This window comes from Somniosus microcephalus, chromosome 1, assembly GCF_052327205.1.
Source record: "Somniosus microcephalus isolate GS21.2 chromosome 1, FLI_Smic_1.0, whole genome shotgun sequence".
In the NCBI taxonomy this organism is placed as follows: Eukaryota; Metazoa; Chordata; class Chondrichthyes; order Squaliformes; family Somniosidae; genus Somniosus; species Somniosus microcephalus.
This window is the reverse complement of record NC_140987.1, coordinates 42,145,526-42,158,427: the sequence shown is the minus strand read 5'-3', so window position 1 is coordinate 42,158,427 and position 12,902 is coordinate 42,145,526. Positions and strand designations below refer to the sequence as shown.

Sequence of the window (12,902 nt, the reverse complement as noted above, 5' to 3'; positions counted from 1 at the left end):
TCAGTCTTCCCAATGTTTCATCTGGAGAAAATTGAAGCTCATCCAGGACTGAATAAAGGACAAGCAGTGTGACATCAGAGGCAGTGAGGAGTGGGGAGAGGCGGTGGTGTGGTAGAGCTGGGTGTCATCAGCGTACATGTGGAACCCAACATTGTTTCTTTAGATGATGTCACTGAGGAGCAGCATGTCATTGAGAAATAGGAGGGTGCCATGATCCTAGAGGGAAGCACACAATACATCAATAAATACCCAAATAGGTATATGAATGGGGTGTTGTGACTGGCTTAAGCAAGTACCAAAAGATAGATACTGTGCATCACATCTCAAGACGGTGATGCTCACTAATGCAATAAAGAAAGCCAAGAACATGAATAACTAATATTGAGAGAAATAAAAGGCCACAAAAATCTTTTAAAAATATCATTGGATTGAGTTTGCAGAGAACACATTAGGATGCCAAGATGGCATTGAGAGGTTGAATAAGTGTCTCAGCTCCTGACTCCCCAAAGCGTATCCATCATCTAAAAGGCACAAGTCAAGAGTGTGGTGGAATACTCTCCACTTGTCTGGATGAGTGCAGTTCCAACACTCAAGAAGCTCAACATCTTCCAGGACAAAAAAGCCCGCTTGATTGGCACCCCATCCACCACCTTAAACATTCACTCCCTCCACCACCGGCGCACCGTAGCTGCAGCGTGTACCATCTACAAGATGCACTGCAGCAACTCGCCAAGGCTTCTTCAACAGCACCTCCCAAACCCGCAACCTCTGCCACCTAGGACAAGGGCAGCACATGCATGGGGACACCATCTCCTCCAAAGTTGCCGAAATCACACACCATCCTGATTTGGAAATATATCGCCATTCCTTCATCGTAGCTGGGTCAAAATCCTGGAACTCCCTAACAGCACTGTGGGAGTACCTTCACCACATGGACAGCAGCGGTTCAAGGCGGCGGCTCACAACCACCTTCTCAAGGGCAATAAGTGATGGCCTTGCCAGCGATGCCCACATCTCATGAACAAATTAAAAAAAAAACAGTTTAAATTTCATATTCTTTTCTTGAACAGAGGTTCAATTGGAGAGGTTTGCTGTTGGATAGATTTTATTTGGAAGTACTGTATACCCTCCTATCCCAAGCTAGTTTTAGACTCCTTTCTCAGGACCATAGAATTCTTTTACGAACATAAGAAATAGGAGCAGGAATAAGCCACTTGGCCCCTCGAGCCTGTTCTGCCATTCAATAAGATCATGGCTGATCTAGGGCTCAAAGCCACTTCCCAGCCCGCTCCCCATAACCCTTCACTCCCTTATCTTGCAAAAATTTGTCTATCTCCACTTTAAATGTATTTAATGACCCAGCCTCCACAGCTCTCTGAGGCAGAGAATTCCACAGATTTACAACCCTCTGAGAGAAGAAATTCCTCATCTCAGTTCTAAAAGGGCGACCCTTTATTCTGAGACGGTGCCCCCAAGTTCTAGATTTCCCCATGAGGGGAAACATCCTCTCTGCATCTACCCTGTCGAGCCCCCTTAGTATCATATGTTTCGATAAGATCATCTCTCATTCTTCAAAATTCCAATGAGTGTAGGCCCAACCTGCTCAACCTTTCCTTATAAGTCAAACCCCTCATCTCTGGAATTAACCTAGTGAATCGTCTCTGAACTGCCTCCAATGCAAGTATATCCTTCCTTAAATAAGGAGACCAAAACTGTACGCAGTACTCAAGGTGTGGTCTCACCAATACCTTGTACAGTTGTAGCAGGACTTCCCTGCTTTTATACCCCAACCCCCTTGAAATAAAGGCCAGCATTCCATTTGCCTTTTTGATGAAGGGTCCCAGACCTGAAACGTTAACTCTGTTTCTCTCTCCACGGATGCTGCCTGGCCTGCTGAGTATTTCCAGCATTTTCTGTTGTTATTTCAGATTTCCAGCATCCGCAGTATTTTGCTATTGCCTTTTTGATTACTTGTTGTACCTGCATGCTAACTTTTTGTGTTTCACGCACAAGGACCCCCAGGTCCCTCTGAACTGTAGCATTTTGTAATCTCTTTCCATTAAATAATAATTTGCTTTTTTTTCCCCTGCCAAAGTGGATAACCTTGCACTTTCCCACATTATACTCCATCTGCCAAATGTTTGCCCACTCACCTAGCCTGTCTATATCCCTTTGCAGATTCTTTGAGTCCTCTGCACAACTTGCTATCCCACCCATCTTTGTATCATCTGCAAACTTGGCTACATTACACTCGATCCCTTCATCCAAGTCATTAATGTAGATTGTAAGTAGTTGGGGCCCCAGCACCGATCCTTGTGGCACCCCACTAGTTACCATTTGCCAACCAGAAAATGACCCATTTATCCCAACTCTCTGCTTTCTGTTAGTTAGCCAATTCTCTATCCATGCTAATATATTACCCCCAACTCCATGAGCTCTTATCTTATGCAGTAACCTTTTATGTGGCACATAGAAACATAGAAGATAGGAGCAGGAGTAGGCCATTCGGCCCCTCGAGCCCGATTCGCCATTTAATGAGATCATGGTTGATCATCCAAATTCAGTACCCTGTCCCTGCTTTCTCCACATATCTCTTGATCCCTTTAGCCTCAAGAAATATATCCAACTCCTTCTTGAATATATTTAATGAATTGGCCTCAACTGCCCTGTGTGGCAGAAAATTCTACAGGTTCACCACTCTCTGGGTTAAGAAATTCCTCCTCATCTCAGTCCTAAATGGCTTAGCCCTTATCCTTAGACCGTGACCCCTGGTTCTGGACTCCCCCACCATCGGGAACATTCTTCCTGCATCCAGTCTGTCTAGTCCTGTTAGAATTTTATAAGTTTCAATGAGATCCCCTCTCATTCTTCTAAACTCTAGCGAATATAAGCCTAATCGACCCAATCTCTCCTCATACGTCATTCCTGCCATCCCAGGTATCAGACTGGTGAATCTTCGCTGCACTCTCTCCATGGCAAGAACATCCTTCCTCAAATAAGGCGACCAAAACTGCACACAATACTCAAGGTGTGGTCTCACCAAGGCCCTGTACAACTGCAGCGACATCCTTGCTCCTGTACTCGAATCCTCTCGCTATGAAGGCCAACATACCATTTGCCTTCTTAACCGCCTGCTGCACCTGCATGCTTACCTTCAGCGACTGGTGCACAAAGACACCCAGGCCTCGTTGCACTTCCTTCTCCCAATCTATTGCTGTTCAGATAATAATGTCTTCCTGTTTTTGCCACCGAAGTGGATAACCTCACATTTATCCACATTATACTGCATTTGCCATGCATCTGCCCAATCACCCAACCTGTCCAAATCATACTGGAGTTTCTCTGCATCCTCCTCACAGCACACACGCCCACCCAGCTTTGTGTCGTCTGCAAACTTGGAGATATTACATCTAGTTCCCTTGTCTAGATCATTTATATATTTTGTGAATAGCTGGGGTCCTAGCACCGATTCCTGCGGTACCCCACGAGTCATTGCCTGCCACTCGGAAAAAGACCAGTTTATTCCAACTCTTTGCTTCCTGTCTGCCAACCAGTTCTCTGTCCAAGTCAGTACCTTACCCTCAATCCCATGTGCTTTAACTTTACGTGCTAATCTCTTTTGTGGGACCTTATCGAAAGCCTTCTGAAAGTCCAAATACACTACATCCACTGGTTCTCCCTTATCTATTCTACCAGTTACATCCTCAAAAAATTCCAGTAGATTAGTCAAGCATGATTTACCTTTTGCAAATCCATGTTGACTTTGTCCGATCCTGTCACTGTTTTCCAAGTGCTCTGCTATTACATCTTTTATAATGGACTCTAGCATTTTCCCCACTACCGATGTCAGGTTTACCAGTCTATAATTCCCCGTTTTTTCTCTACCACCCTTTTAAAATAGTGGGATTACATTAGCTATCCTCCAATCCATGGGAACAGTTCCAGAGTCCATAGAATTTTGGAAAATGACCAGCAATGCATCTACTATTTCGAGGGCCACTTCCTTAAGTACCCTAGGATGTAGATTATCAGGCCCTGGGGATTTATCGGCTTTTAATCCCGTCAATTTCCCTAACACCATTTCCCTACAAATACTGATTTCATTCAATTCCTCCCTCTCATTAGACCCTATGTTCCCCGACATCTCTGGGAGGTTATTTGTGTCCTCCTTTGTGAAGATAGAACCAAAGTATGTATTTAATTGGTCTGCCATTTCTTTGTTCCCCATTATAAATTCCCCTGATTCTGACTGCAAGGGACCTACGATTGACTTCACCAATCTTTTTCTCTTCACATATCTATAGAAGCTTTTACAGTCAGTTTTTATGTTCCCTGAAAGCTTACTCTCATAATCTATTTTCCCCCTCTTAATTAATCCCTTTGTCCTCCTTTGCTGAATCCTAAACTGCTCCCAATCCTCAGGTTTGCTGCTTTTTCTGGCCAAATTATATGTCCTCTCCTTGGATCTTATGCTATCCCTAATTTCCCTTGTTAGCCACGGTTGAGTCACCTTTTTTGTTTTTTTATGCCAAACAGGGATGAACATATTCTGTAGTTCAAAAGCACCTTATCGAATCCCTGCTGGAAATCCAAATACACCACATCCACTGGCTCACCCTTGTTCACCCTGCTTGTTACATCCTCAAAGATCTCCAGCAAATTTGTTAAACATGATTTCCCTTTCCTAAAACCATGCTGCCTCTGTTTGACTGTAGTATGTTTTTTTAAATGCCCTGCTACTGCTTCCTTAATGAAGGACTCCAGCATTTTCCCAACGACAGATGTTAGGCTAACTGGTCTAGTTTCCTGCTTTCTGTCTCCCTCTTTTCTTAAATAGGGGTGTTACATTAGCAGTTTTCCAATCTGCTGGGACCTCTCCATAGTCCATGGAATTTTGGTAGATTGCAACCAATGCACCCACTATCTCTGCAGCCACTTCTTTTAAGACCCTGGGATGCAGGCCATCTGGTCCAGGGGACTTGTTGTCTTTTTGCACTTGCTCTGTATTTGGAATATTATTATATAATCTGTCATGGGGAAATGAAAACAGGACTTTTATCTGACAAGGTGGAATGAAGTTCACGTGCCTTAGCTAAGGCTGAGGAAGACTGCACCAGACCCTTCCAAACTAAATCTGACAGATTATACAGGAGCTGTAGGGTGAAATCCAGAAAAACCAATAGAAATACAGAACTCCTGACTAACATGTCCGGAATTAAGACTTGATCTGAAGCTTCAGAGACAGGAGTTGAAAGAATTTTCAAATACTGCTGCTCATTAAACTTATTAATAACCAATATAATCATAGTGCATTAAAAACAGATTCTCCAATTTATTAATACTTAATTGCAACACAGATATATAGAAAAAGTCAGGTGACAAAGAGGATCACATCAGCTATTAAAATACATAATATTACAGCAGTGATAGAAAAATGGAAGAAGACAGACAAGACATTACTAGCTTTGAGGAATTCTCTCGAGATGTTGAATAAAGACTTTTGCAGTATCTGAGATGGGTTTTTACAAAACCACACAAGTGCTTTTTAAAAGAAACATTTGTACCAAATGGATAAATATCATCCAAGTGCTATCAAATCCTTTGAAGTCGGTAACAGAAAGCAGGGACTTATTAGCAATTAATAACTTAAGTTTACCATTTGAAAACTTGTCAAATCTTCCATACAAAATATACTTCTCTAAATTCAAATGATCTGATAATTCAAATGTTTAATTGCTAAATTGATGTTGCTGAATTCAAATGATTGGATTTTTTTTTAGCTGTTTTACAAAAATGACTTGATTAATAGGAGTAGACTATAGTTGTGTTAAAGCAGAACTGTATTTGTAATTCACTATGCTGTCCAGAAATGTGTTCCCATTTTAGTTATTAAATCTGCACATTAACAAATCTTGCTTAAGGCACACACTTTCTGTCCACAAACCCCATTCACTGTTGTCACTATTTTCGGTTCTGCTTTTCTGTCAGCATTGATAACAATCAATGTCAACAGTTCCCATCTAATGTTGCGGTCTGTGTATGCAGCTTTAGGCTTTGGCCACTTGGTGGTTCTGTGGAGCTAATTTCTGAAGTCTCCCAACAGTCACTACTGTATCTTGTAGGTTAAATCTTGCATTCATCAACTGAACGTGGGAAATTTACTCGTAAAAATAAATTTATTAAGCCTTTTCCCTATCTGGTATCTTTCCATTTTTACTATCTGCGTTCACTTCTTCCCCACTCTAAAGTTTCTTGCAGCCTGAAGGCTCCAGTAAGCTGATCGAAGTGTTTGATGACACGGTGGACAATGTATCAGTATCTGCTGCAGATTAATTGTGCAGTGGATCCTAGATCAATGCATAGCCAACCGAAATATAAATTCCAATGCTCTGGCTCCATTATGCAGGTCTGGTGGGGTGGGGTGTGTGTGTGCGCGGGAAATTATAATCTTGATTCAAGAGAAAGATTTCAGCAAAACAGTTATACATTTTTATAAGCACATCTAAAATTCTAATTCAAAGATTTACTCATTCTCCAGTGCTTGGATCAGTGAAACAATTCCTAAAATGCTTGCCTCAGCGGTACAGGGTGAGTTTCAGCAGGCTGGAATGAGCATGACACCTGGCCCATTCTCTGCCCATTGAAAGAAATTACACTGTTTGCCCATTCCTTGCGAGCACACATAAAAAGTGCGTCCATTATTAGGCCCAAGTTTCAGCACCGTCCTCATGATGCATCGCTTTCCATGACTGCAGAATGGAAAATGTAAATCAGCCCACTGTGAGAAACAAAACGGGGTTAATGCTCAACAGTTTGCAGACGATGGCTTCTTTTAAAGCCGGTTTACTTGAACTTTTCCCAACTACATTAGAGTTTACAAAATCAATTTGAAATAATTCAAGGTAGTTACTGCATACATATTGCTGTAGACTTTTGCATTTTTCTACAAAAAAAAACAAGTGGAGGCAGGGTGGCAAGAATGTTGAACCCATCTGTCGCAAACGCAAGCCATTCCATGTGAGTACCAGCAGCACTAAGGCATTTGCAATGCTTACAATTACTATCAACAATTAACAAATACGTTGACTCCTGGTAACCAGTGTGCTCGCTGACCTACATTGGCCCCTAGTCCAGCAACGCCTCGATTTTAAAATTCTCATTCTTCTTTTCAAATCCCTCCATGGCCTCGCCCCTCCCTATCTCTGTAACCACCTCCAGCCCTACAACCCTCCGAGATCCCTGCACTCCTCCAATTCTGGCCTCTTGCGCATCACTGATTTTAATTGCACCACCATTGTCAGTCGTGCCATCTGCTGTCTAGGCCCAAATTCCTGGAATTCCCTCCCTAAACCTCGCCGCCTCCCTCTCCTCTTAAGACGTTCCTTATAAAACTACCTCTTTGACCAAGTCTTCGGTCCTAATATCTCCTTTTGTGGCTTGGTGTTAAATTTTGATTACGTTCCAGTGAAGCGCCTTGGGACGTTTCACTATGTTAAAGGCACTATATAAATGCAAGTTGTTAATGTTGGCCCGTATGTTGTGGCCTTTATGGACGCATACACACCCGTAGGGGTCACAAAATCCAGGCCATGGCGAATTCCTTCAGAACTCACCCGTGGACCGGGATATTTTTTATTTGTTATCCCAATGTTCTTTTGCCTCTAATAAATTAACTTTCATGTTTTGCAGGGAAACTTTTCTTAATTGATCACTTTCTGTACGTTATTAATTAGTGGGTCTTTAAGATAAAAGTGATTATGAATTATGTGTAATGTGGCTGATGCAGGCAATTACTGCAGCACAATTCTAGATGCATGAAAATATGTTGCTAACTGCACACTTAAAATTATTAATGTCTTCAGCTTATTAGTAAAAAACCTTTTGATTTACAGACCTATTATATAAATCAATGTGTAACTGAGCTGAACAAATGCAATTAAATTCTAAATAGTCGAAACACTGCTCCGCACAATGTACCATAATCTATTACCCAACTACATTCATTACCTAGTGGAAAGATAGCAATTACTGTAATTTCAGTCATTTTGAATAGTTCAATTCAACAGTCAAACTACAGTGCAGCTGATGTTTAAAGCAAATTGTGTAGAAAATCTGAAGTGGGACACAAGCTGCTGTAAGCTCTGAATACTGCAGTTATTCACCTTCAGGTTTTTGGACAGTGTTGAAGTGCCCTCTTCAGGCTATTTAGCGTAATGGTACACAACCATCAAACATGAACCTGCATTAAATAACCTGGTAATGTTGAAATGGTTTTTGTTTTGCAGTTAAAATGTTATTTGTCTGATTGGATTTGCTTCAATTGATTACGAAACAGTGTAACCTCAAATTTTCGGCATTCTTGATTACCCGGTGAGAATTTTCACAGAAAATTGATGGCCAGCAGGTTTCAAAACCAGCAGCATTTTTCTCGTCACATCTCTTTCGCTCTCACCATTGAAAGTCCCCCATGCAATCGTCTGCAATTCCAGCTGCCAAATCTGCCACAAAACTGAGAAAGACAGCCGTAAAATGGTCCCCCAAAGCCAACGCAACTACAGAGGGGCGTGCTAAAGGTAGTATACGTTCAGCAATCTTGTTGGCAGCCTCTGCAGTGCTGATCTTAGGGGAGCTGTTGACATGAAAATCAATACAGAGCCCACTTGTTTCAATGAGGTCCTGTCCCGCTAAGCAGAGCGCAAGCTGAATGCAGCCCCAGCTCTGAAACAGGAGGGCCTGTGGTCGTCACTGTGGGGAGCATTTTGGCTGTCATTCTTCAATCAATGGCAGGTCCAGTGACTGGAATCACAAGCAGGTATGTGGGAGGAGCTTTGAGTCAGCGGGGAGGTGCAGAAGTGGGTAGTGGCAGCACACTTAATATTTACAGCAGCAATCAGCAGCATATTTGGGGGGAGTGTCAATCATCCAGTAGGAGTGACACTTCCATGATGTCAGGTAATTTAGACTCCACTAGCGTAGAGCAGCATACTCACTTGAAAGTAGTCACACTGGGGTCCTCGAGGTAGGGAGCACGCATAGAACTGCCTCCCCTTGTTGTCACCTTCTTTCTTGACCACTCTCAGTGTGCAGGGGCGACTGTGCTTTTTGCAACATGGGGTTTCAGGATTTACAGCAGCAGTACCATCAGTCATATTAACAGAGTCCCTGGGAACACAAGATATTAAAAAAATTAATTCTACCACATACTTTTATCAAAACAATGCAATAAAACTGCCTTTTTGTGCAATTTCAGGGCTCAATGCCTGCTGGACAACCCAGCCAGCAGGACTGAAGGGCGAGAAATATCACTATTTGGCAGCACGACATCTCCAGACTATGAATAATTCTAAAATGACATTTTAAAATGATTCACAGTCTAGGATGTTAGTTTGTCATTCGAACTTACTAAGGAGTGAAAGTAAAGAAAACAAATGCATCTTCTGGTTTACAAACCCTTGCTGTTAAAACTATTCCTATAGTCATTTCTCTCCCATCTGTTAAAACTCGTTCAATTTAAACAGCAGGAAAATAACGGCACTCTCAGCGACCTTCATATCTCTGCTGTTAGACATCATATTGCCTTTAGAGTGATGTAAAAGAATTCATTCTGAAATAACACAATTGCAGTGCCTATAGTGCCTTCAATATACCGAAGCAAAATCAGTTATGTCCACTCATGTCCTCAACCGATGTCCACGTACATTGAGACCAATAGGTAGCAATAAGAAGCTGGAGCCCAGTCAGACTTTTACATAGCAAAAGCTTCAGGCAGGAGAAGACCTTCGGCCCATCTAGCCCACCCATCAACAATACCCCCCTGGTGCCTTTCCAATAACCCTGAATTCCATTTATCGACCACAATCTGTCTGGATCCTTTTTGAAACCCATTAAGGTTTATGGTTCCATCACCCATGGTGTAATCTGTTCCACATATATACCACACTTATAGTAAAAAGGTACCTCCTATATCCTTTCATTGCCCTCACGGGAAATCAAGGGATATGGGGATCGGGCGGGAAAGTGGAGTTGAGGTTAAAGATCAGCCATGATCTTATTGAATGGCAGAGCAGGCTCGAGGGGCCGTATAGCCTACTTCTGCTCCTAATTCTTGCTATGTTAATTTGTAAATATGACCCATTGTACTTAAACTCTGTACATGCCAGAAACTTGCTAATTCGTCCAAACTTTTACATTTTTATCATATTCCCTTTCAGTCTTCTCTTTTCAAGAGAAAAAACCCAGGATCGGCAATCTTTCATTTTTTAATTCCCTTCAACTCTGGGACCAGCTGCGTAGCTCTTTTCTACGCCCCCTCCAATAAATTCATATCCTTTTTGAATTAGGGAGACCAATACTCTCCCAGTACTCCAGATGGGGTCTGGATGTTACACCCCTTGCTGTGCATCCCAACTTTCCGCTAGTTTAAAAAAAAAAAAAAAACAGCCTGGGAATATTGCAGATGGTTTTAATGACATTGTCCACTAAACCCCCACCTTCCCCCCGACCCCAGCTCCGATACCCGAAATACATTCACATTTAGCACATAATCCACATCAACCTTCCCTCTGTCAAACTTCCTAACCTTACATTTCGCCGTATTAAATTGTGTCTGCCATTTCTCCGGCCACTGATTAAGCTCGTCAAAATCCTTTTCGATTTGTGCACATTGATATCAGGCGCCACCCCAAGAGGCGATTATTTATGCTTATTTAGCTCATTTTCTGTTATGGGGCCGTGCTGTGCGCAAATCAGCTCCCACAGTTAGCTACACAACAGCTACTGAACTTTAAAAGTAATCCATTGCTTGTGAAGTGCTTTGGACACCCTAAGGTTGTGATATAAATTCTAGCTCTTTCATCATCTCCCATGTAGTCCATTTAATCCACTGAGCTAATCAAGGAAGCCCACTGGAACACTCACTTAATAGACATCTATCTTGAAAATGAACATTGTATGAGCCTTTCTGCTACGCCGATAGCACAATTGAAAATAACTGCTCTTAATGTGCTCTTAAGTTTATTTAAGGCATACAGCTGCCATGTTCTAAATGTACTTTAAAAGGAGTAATAATGTTTTAACATACAGCTGGTGGAATATTCAATACATCTACTAACATATGAAACAGTAAATCTGCAATTAAAAATTTCTATTCATAAAACACAAAACCCGCTAATATCTGGTGTGCAAATCACACCACCGTGCAGGTTTTATCTCCTGCATATATACGGGAGAAATAATGTCAGATTCTGTGCCACTTAACTTAAGAGCTGCCCAGATATCAATTAAACAGTTCACTAATTGAGGACACTATCCGGATTTATTTTCCACAAAAATCATGTTACAGAAGGATAGATGTAATAATGTATCCATCATAATATCTGATCAAAGGCAGCAATGGAGACTGGCAGGAGCAGCTGTGTTAAGATGGGCTGCTTTTTTTTTAAGAAAATGTAAAATAATGCCCAAGGTGTGAAAGGCCCAGAAGTGTGAAAGGCATGCCACTCAACAACAACAACTTGTATTTATATAGCCCCGTTAACGTAGTAAAACGTCCCAAGGTGCTTCACAGGAGTATTATAAGACAAAAAATTTGACACCAAACCACATAAGGAGAAATTAGAGCAGATGACCAAAAGCTTGATCAAAGAGGTAGGTTTTAAGGAGCGCCTTAAAGGAGGAAAGAGAGGTAGCGAAGCGGAGAGGTTTAGGCAGGGAATTCCAGAGCTTAGGGCCTAGGCAACAGAAGACACGGCCACCAGTGGTGGAGCGATTAAAATCAGGGATGCTCAAGAGGCCAGAATTAGAGGAGCGCAGATATCTCGGGGGATTGTGGGGCTGAAGGAGATTGCAGAGATGGGAAGGGGCGAGGCCATGGAGGGATTTAAAAACAAGGATGAGAATTTTGAAATCGAGGCGCTGCTTAACCGGAAGCCAATGTAGGTCAGCGAGCACAGGGGCGATGGGTGAACAAGACTTGGTGCGAGTTAGGACACGGGCAGCAGAGTTTTGGATGACCTATCAAGCAGTTAGCTTACTTTAAAGATGTCCAAAGATGTGCGGGTTAGGTTGATTGGCTATGATAAATTGACCCTTAGTGTTAGGGGGATTAAATACATGGGGTTACGGGGATAGGGTGGGATATGTGTTGGTGTAGGGGTTACGGGGCTCGGGTGGGATATGTGTCGGTGCAGGCTCGATAGGCCGAAATGGCCTCTATCTGCACTGTGGGGTTTCTGTGATTCTGTGAATACTGACATCCCACAGTAACTTTCAGCCAACTGAAATTTCATTTGAAATAGATAGGTCCAAGGGCACACCTGAAAACAGAAACTGCCGTACTCGTGTTGGAATGGAAAGACGACTGATGGTCCTTTTTCATTCTTTTGGCAGGCTGATGAAATGAACTTTGGTTGGTACAACTAAATGATGCTGAATCGCTGGCCGTTTGATTCGCATAATTATTAAAGGGACTATTCATCCAGAGGTTTGAGTTCATTCCATTTGCAGAACAATTCTTAACCAAAGGCAAAGCTTGGCGTGAAGGATTTCCATCAGATAAGGGAGTCTTCCTTTTCATTTCACTCTCTGCTGAGAAAGTGGGTCTGGGACTCTCTCGAGAGCTCCTTAGAGATGTGAGAACCAGCGTTGTCGTACCAAATGCTGCCTTCCGATTCAGCTTCCATTCCACTAGAGGCTTACCAAAATTATTGCATGGGTATTTTATGAGATCAGTATCAAAGCCAGGCGTCTGAAGAGAAGCTTCCTCTTTAAAAGATGCAGAACACACAATTAACATCACTGAACACGATTAATCTTCAATACCGCGATAGTGAGAATTTTTATGCACCCTTTTGCAAGTTAAATTTTTGAGGAGACGAAGGAGATTTCATAACTGCATTAATTTA

General features: G+C 42.2%; 1 protein-coding gene across 3 annotated transcripts in view; it reads right to left on the bottom strand.

Annotated features, from left to right (window-relative positions):
- Positions 1-5,308: 5,308 nt before the first annotated feature.
- Positions 5,309-12,902, bottom strand: part of neil3 (nei-like DNA glycosylase 3) — a 43,535-nt gene continuing 35,941 nt past the window's right edge. For 2 of the 3 annotated variants that reach the window (XM_085978294.1, XM_085978231.1), the window contains exons 8-10: positions 12,315-12,762; positions 8,991-9,162; positions 5,309-6,778 (exon numbers count right to left, since the gene is read on the bottom strand). In XM_085978294.1, coding sequence (XP_085834420.1) covers positions 6,596-6,778; positions 8,991-9,162; positions 12,315-12,762 — 803 coding nt within the window. In that variant the 3' untranslated portion in view covers positions 5,309-6,595. The remainder of the gene's footprint in view (positions 6,779-8,990; positions 9,163-12,314; positions 12,763-12,902) is intronic. The other variant, XM_085978358.1, reaches the window with a different exon arrangement.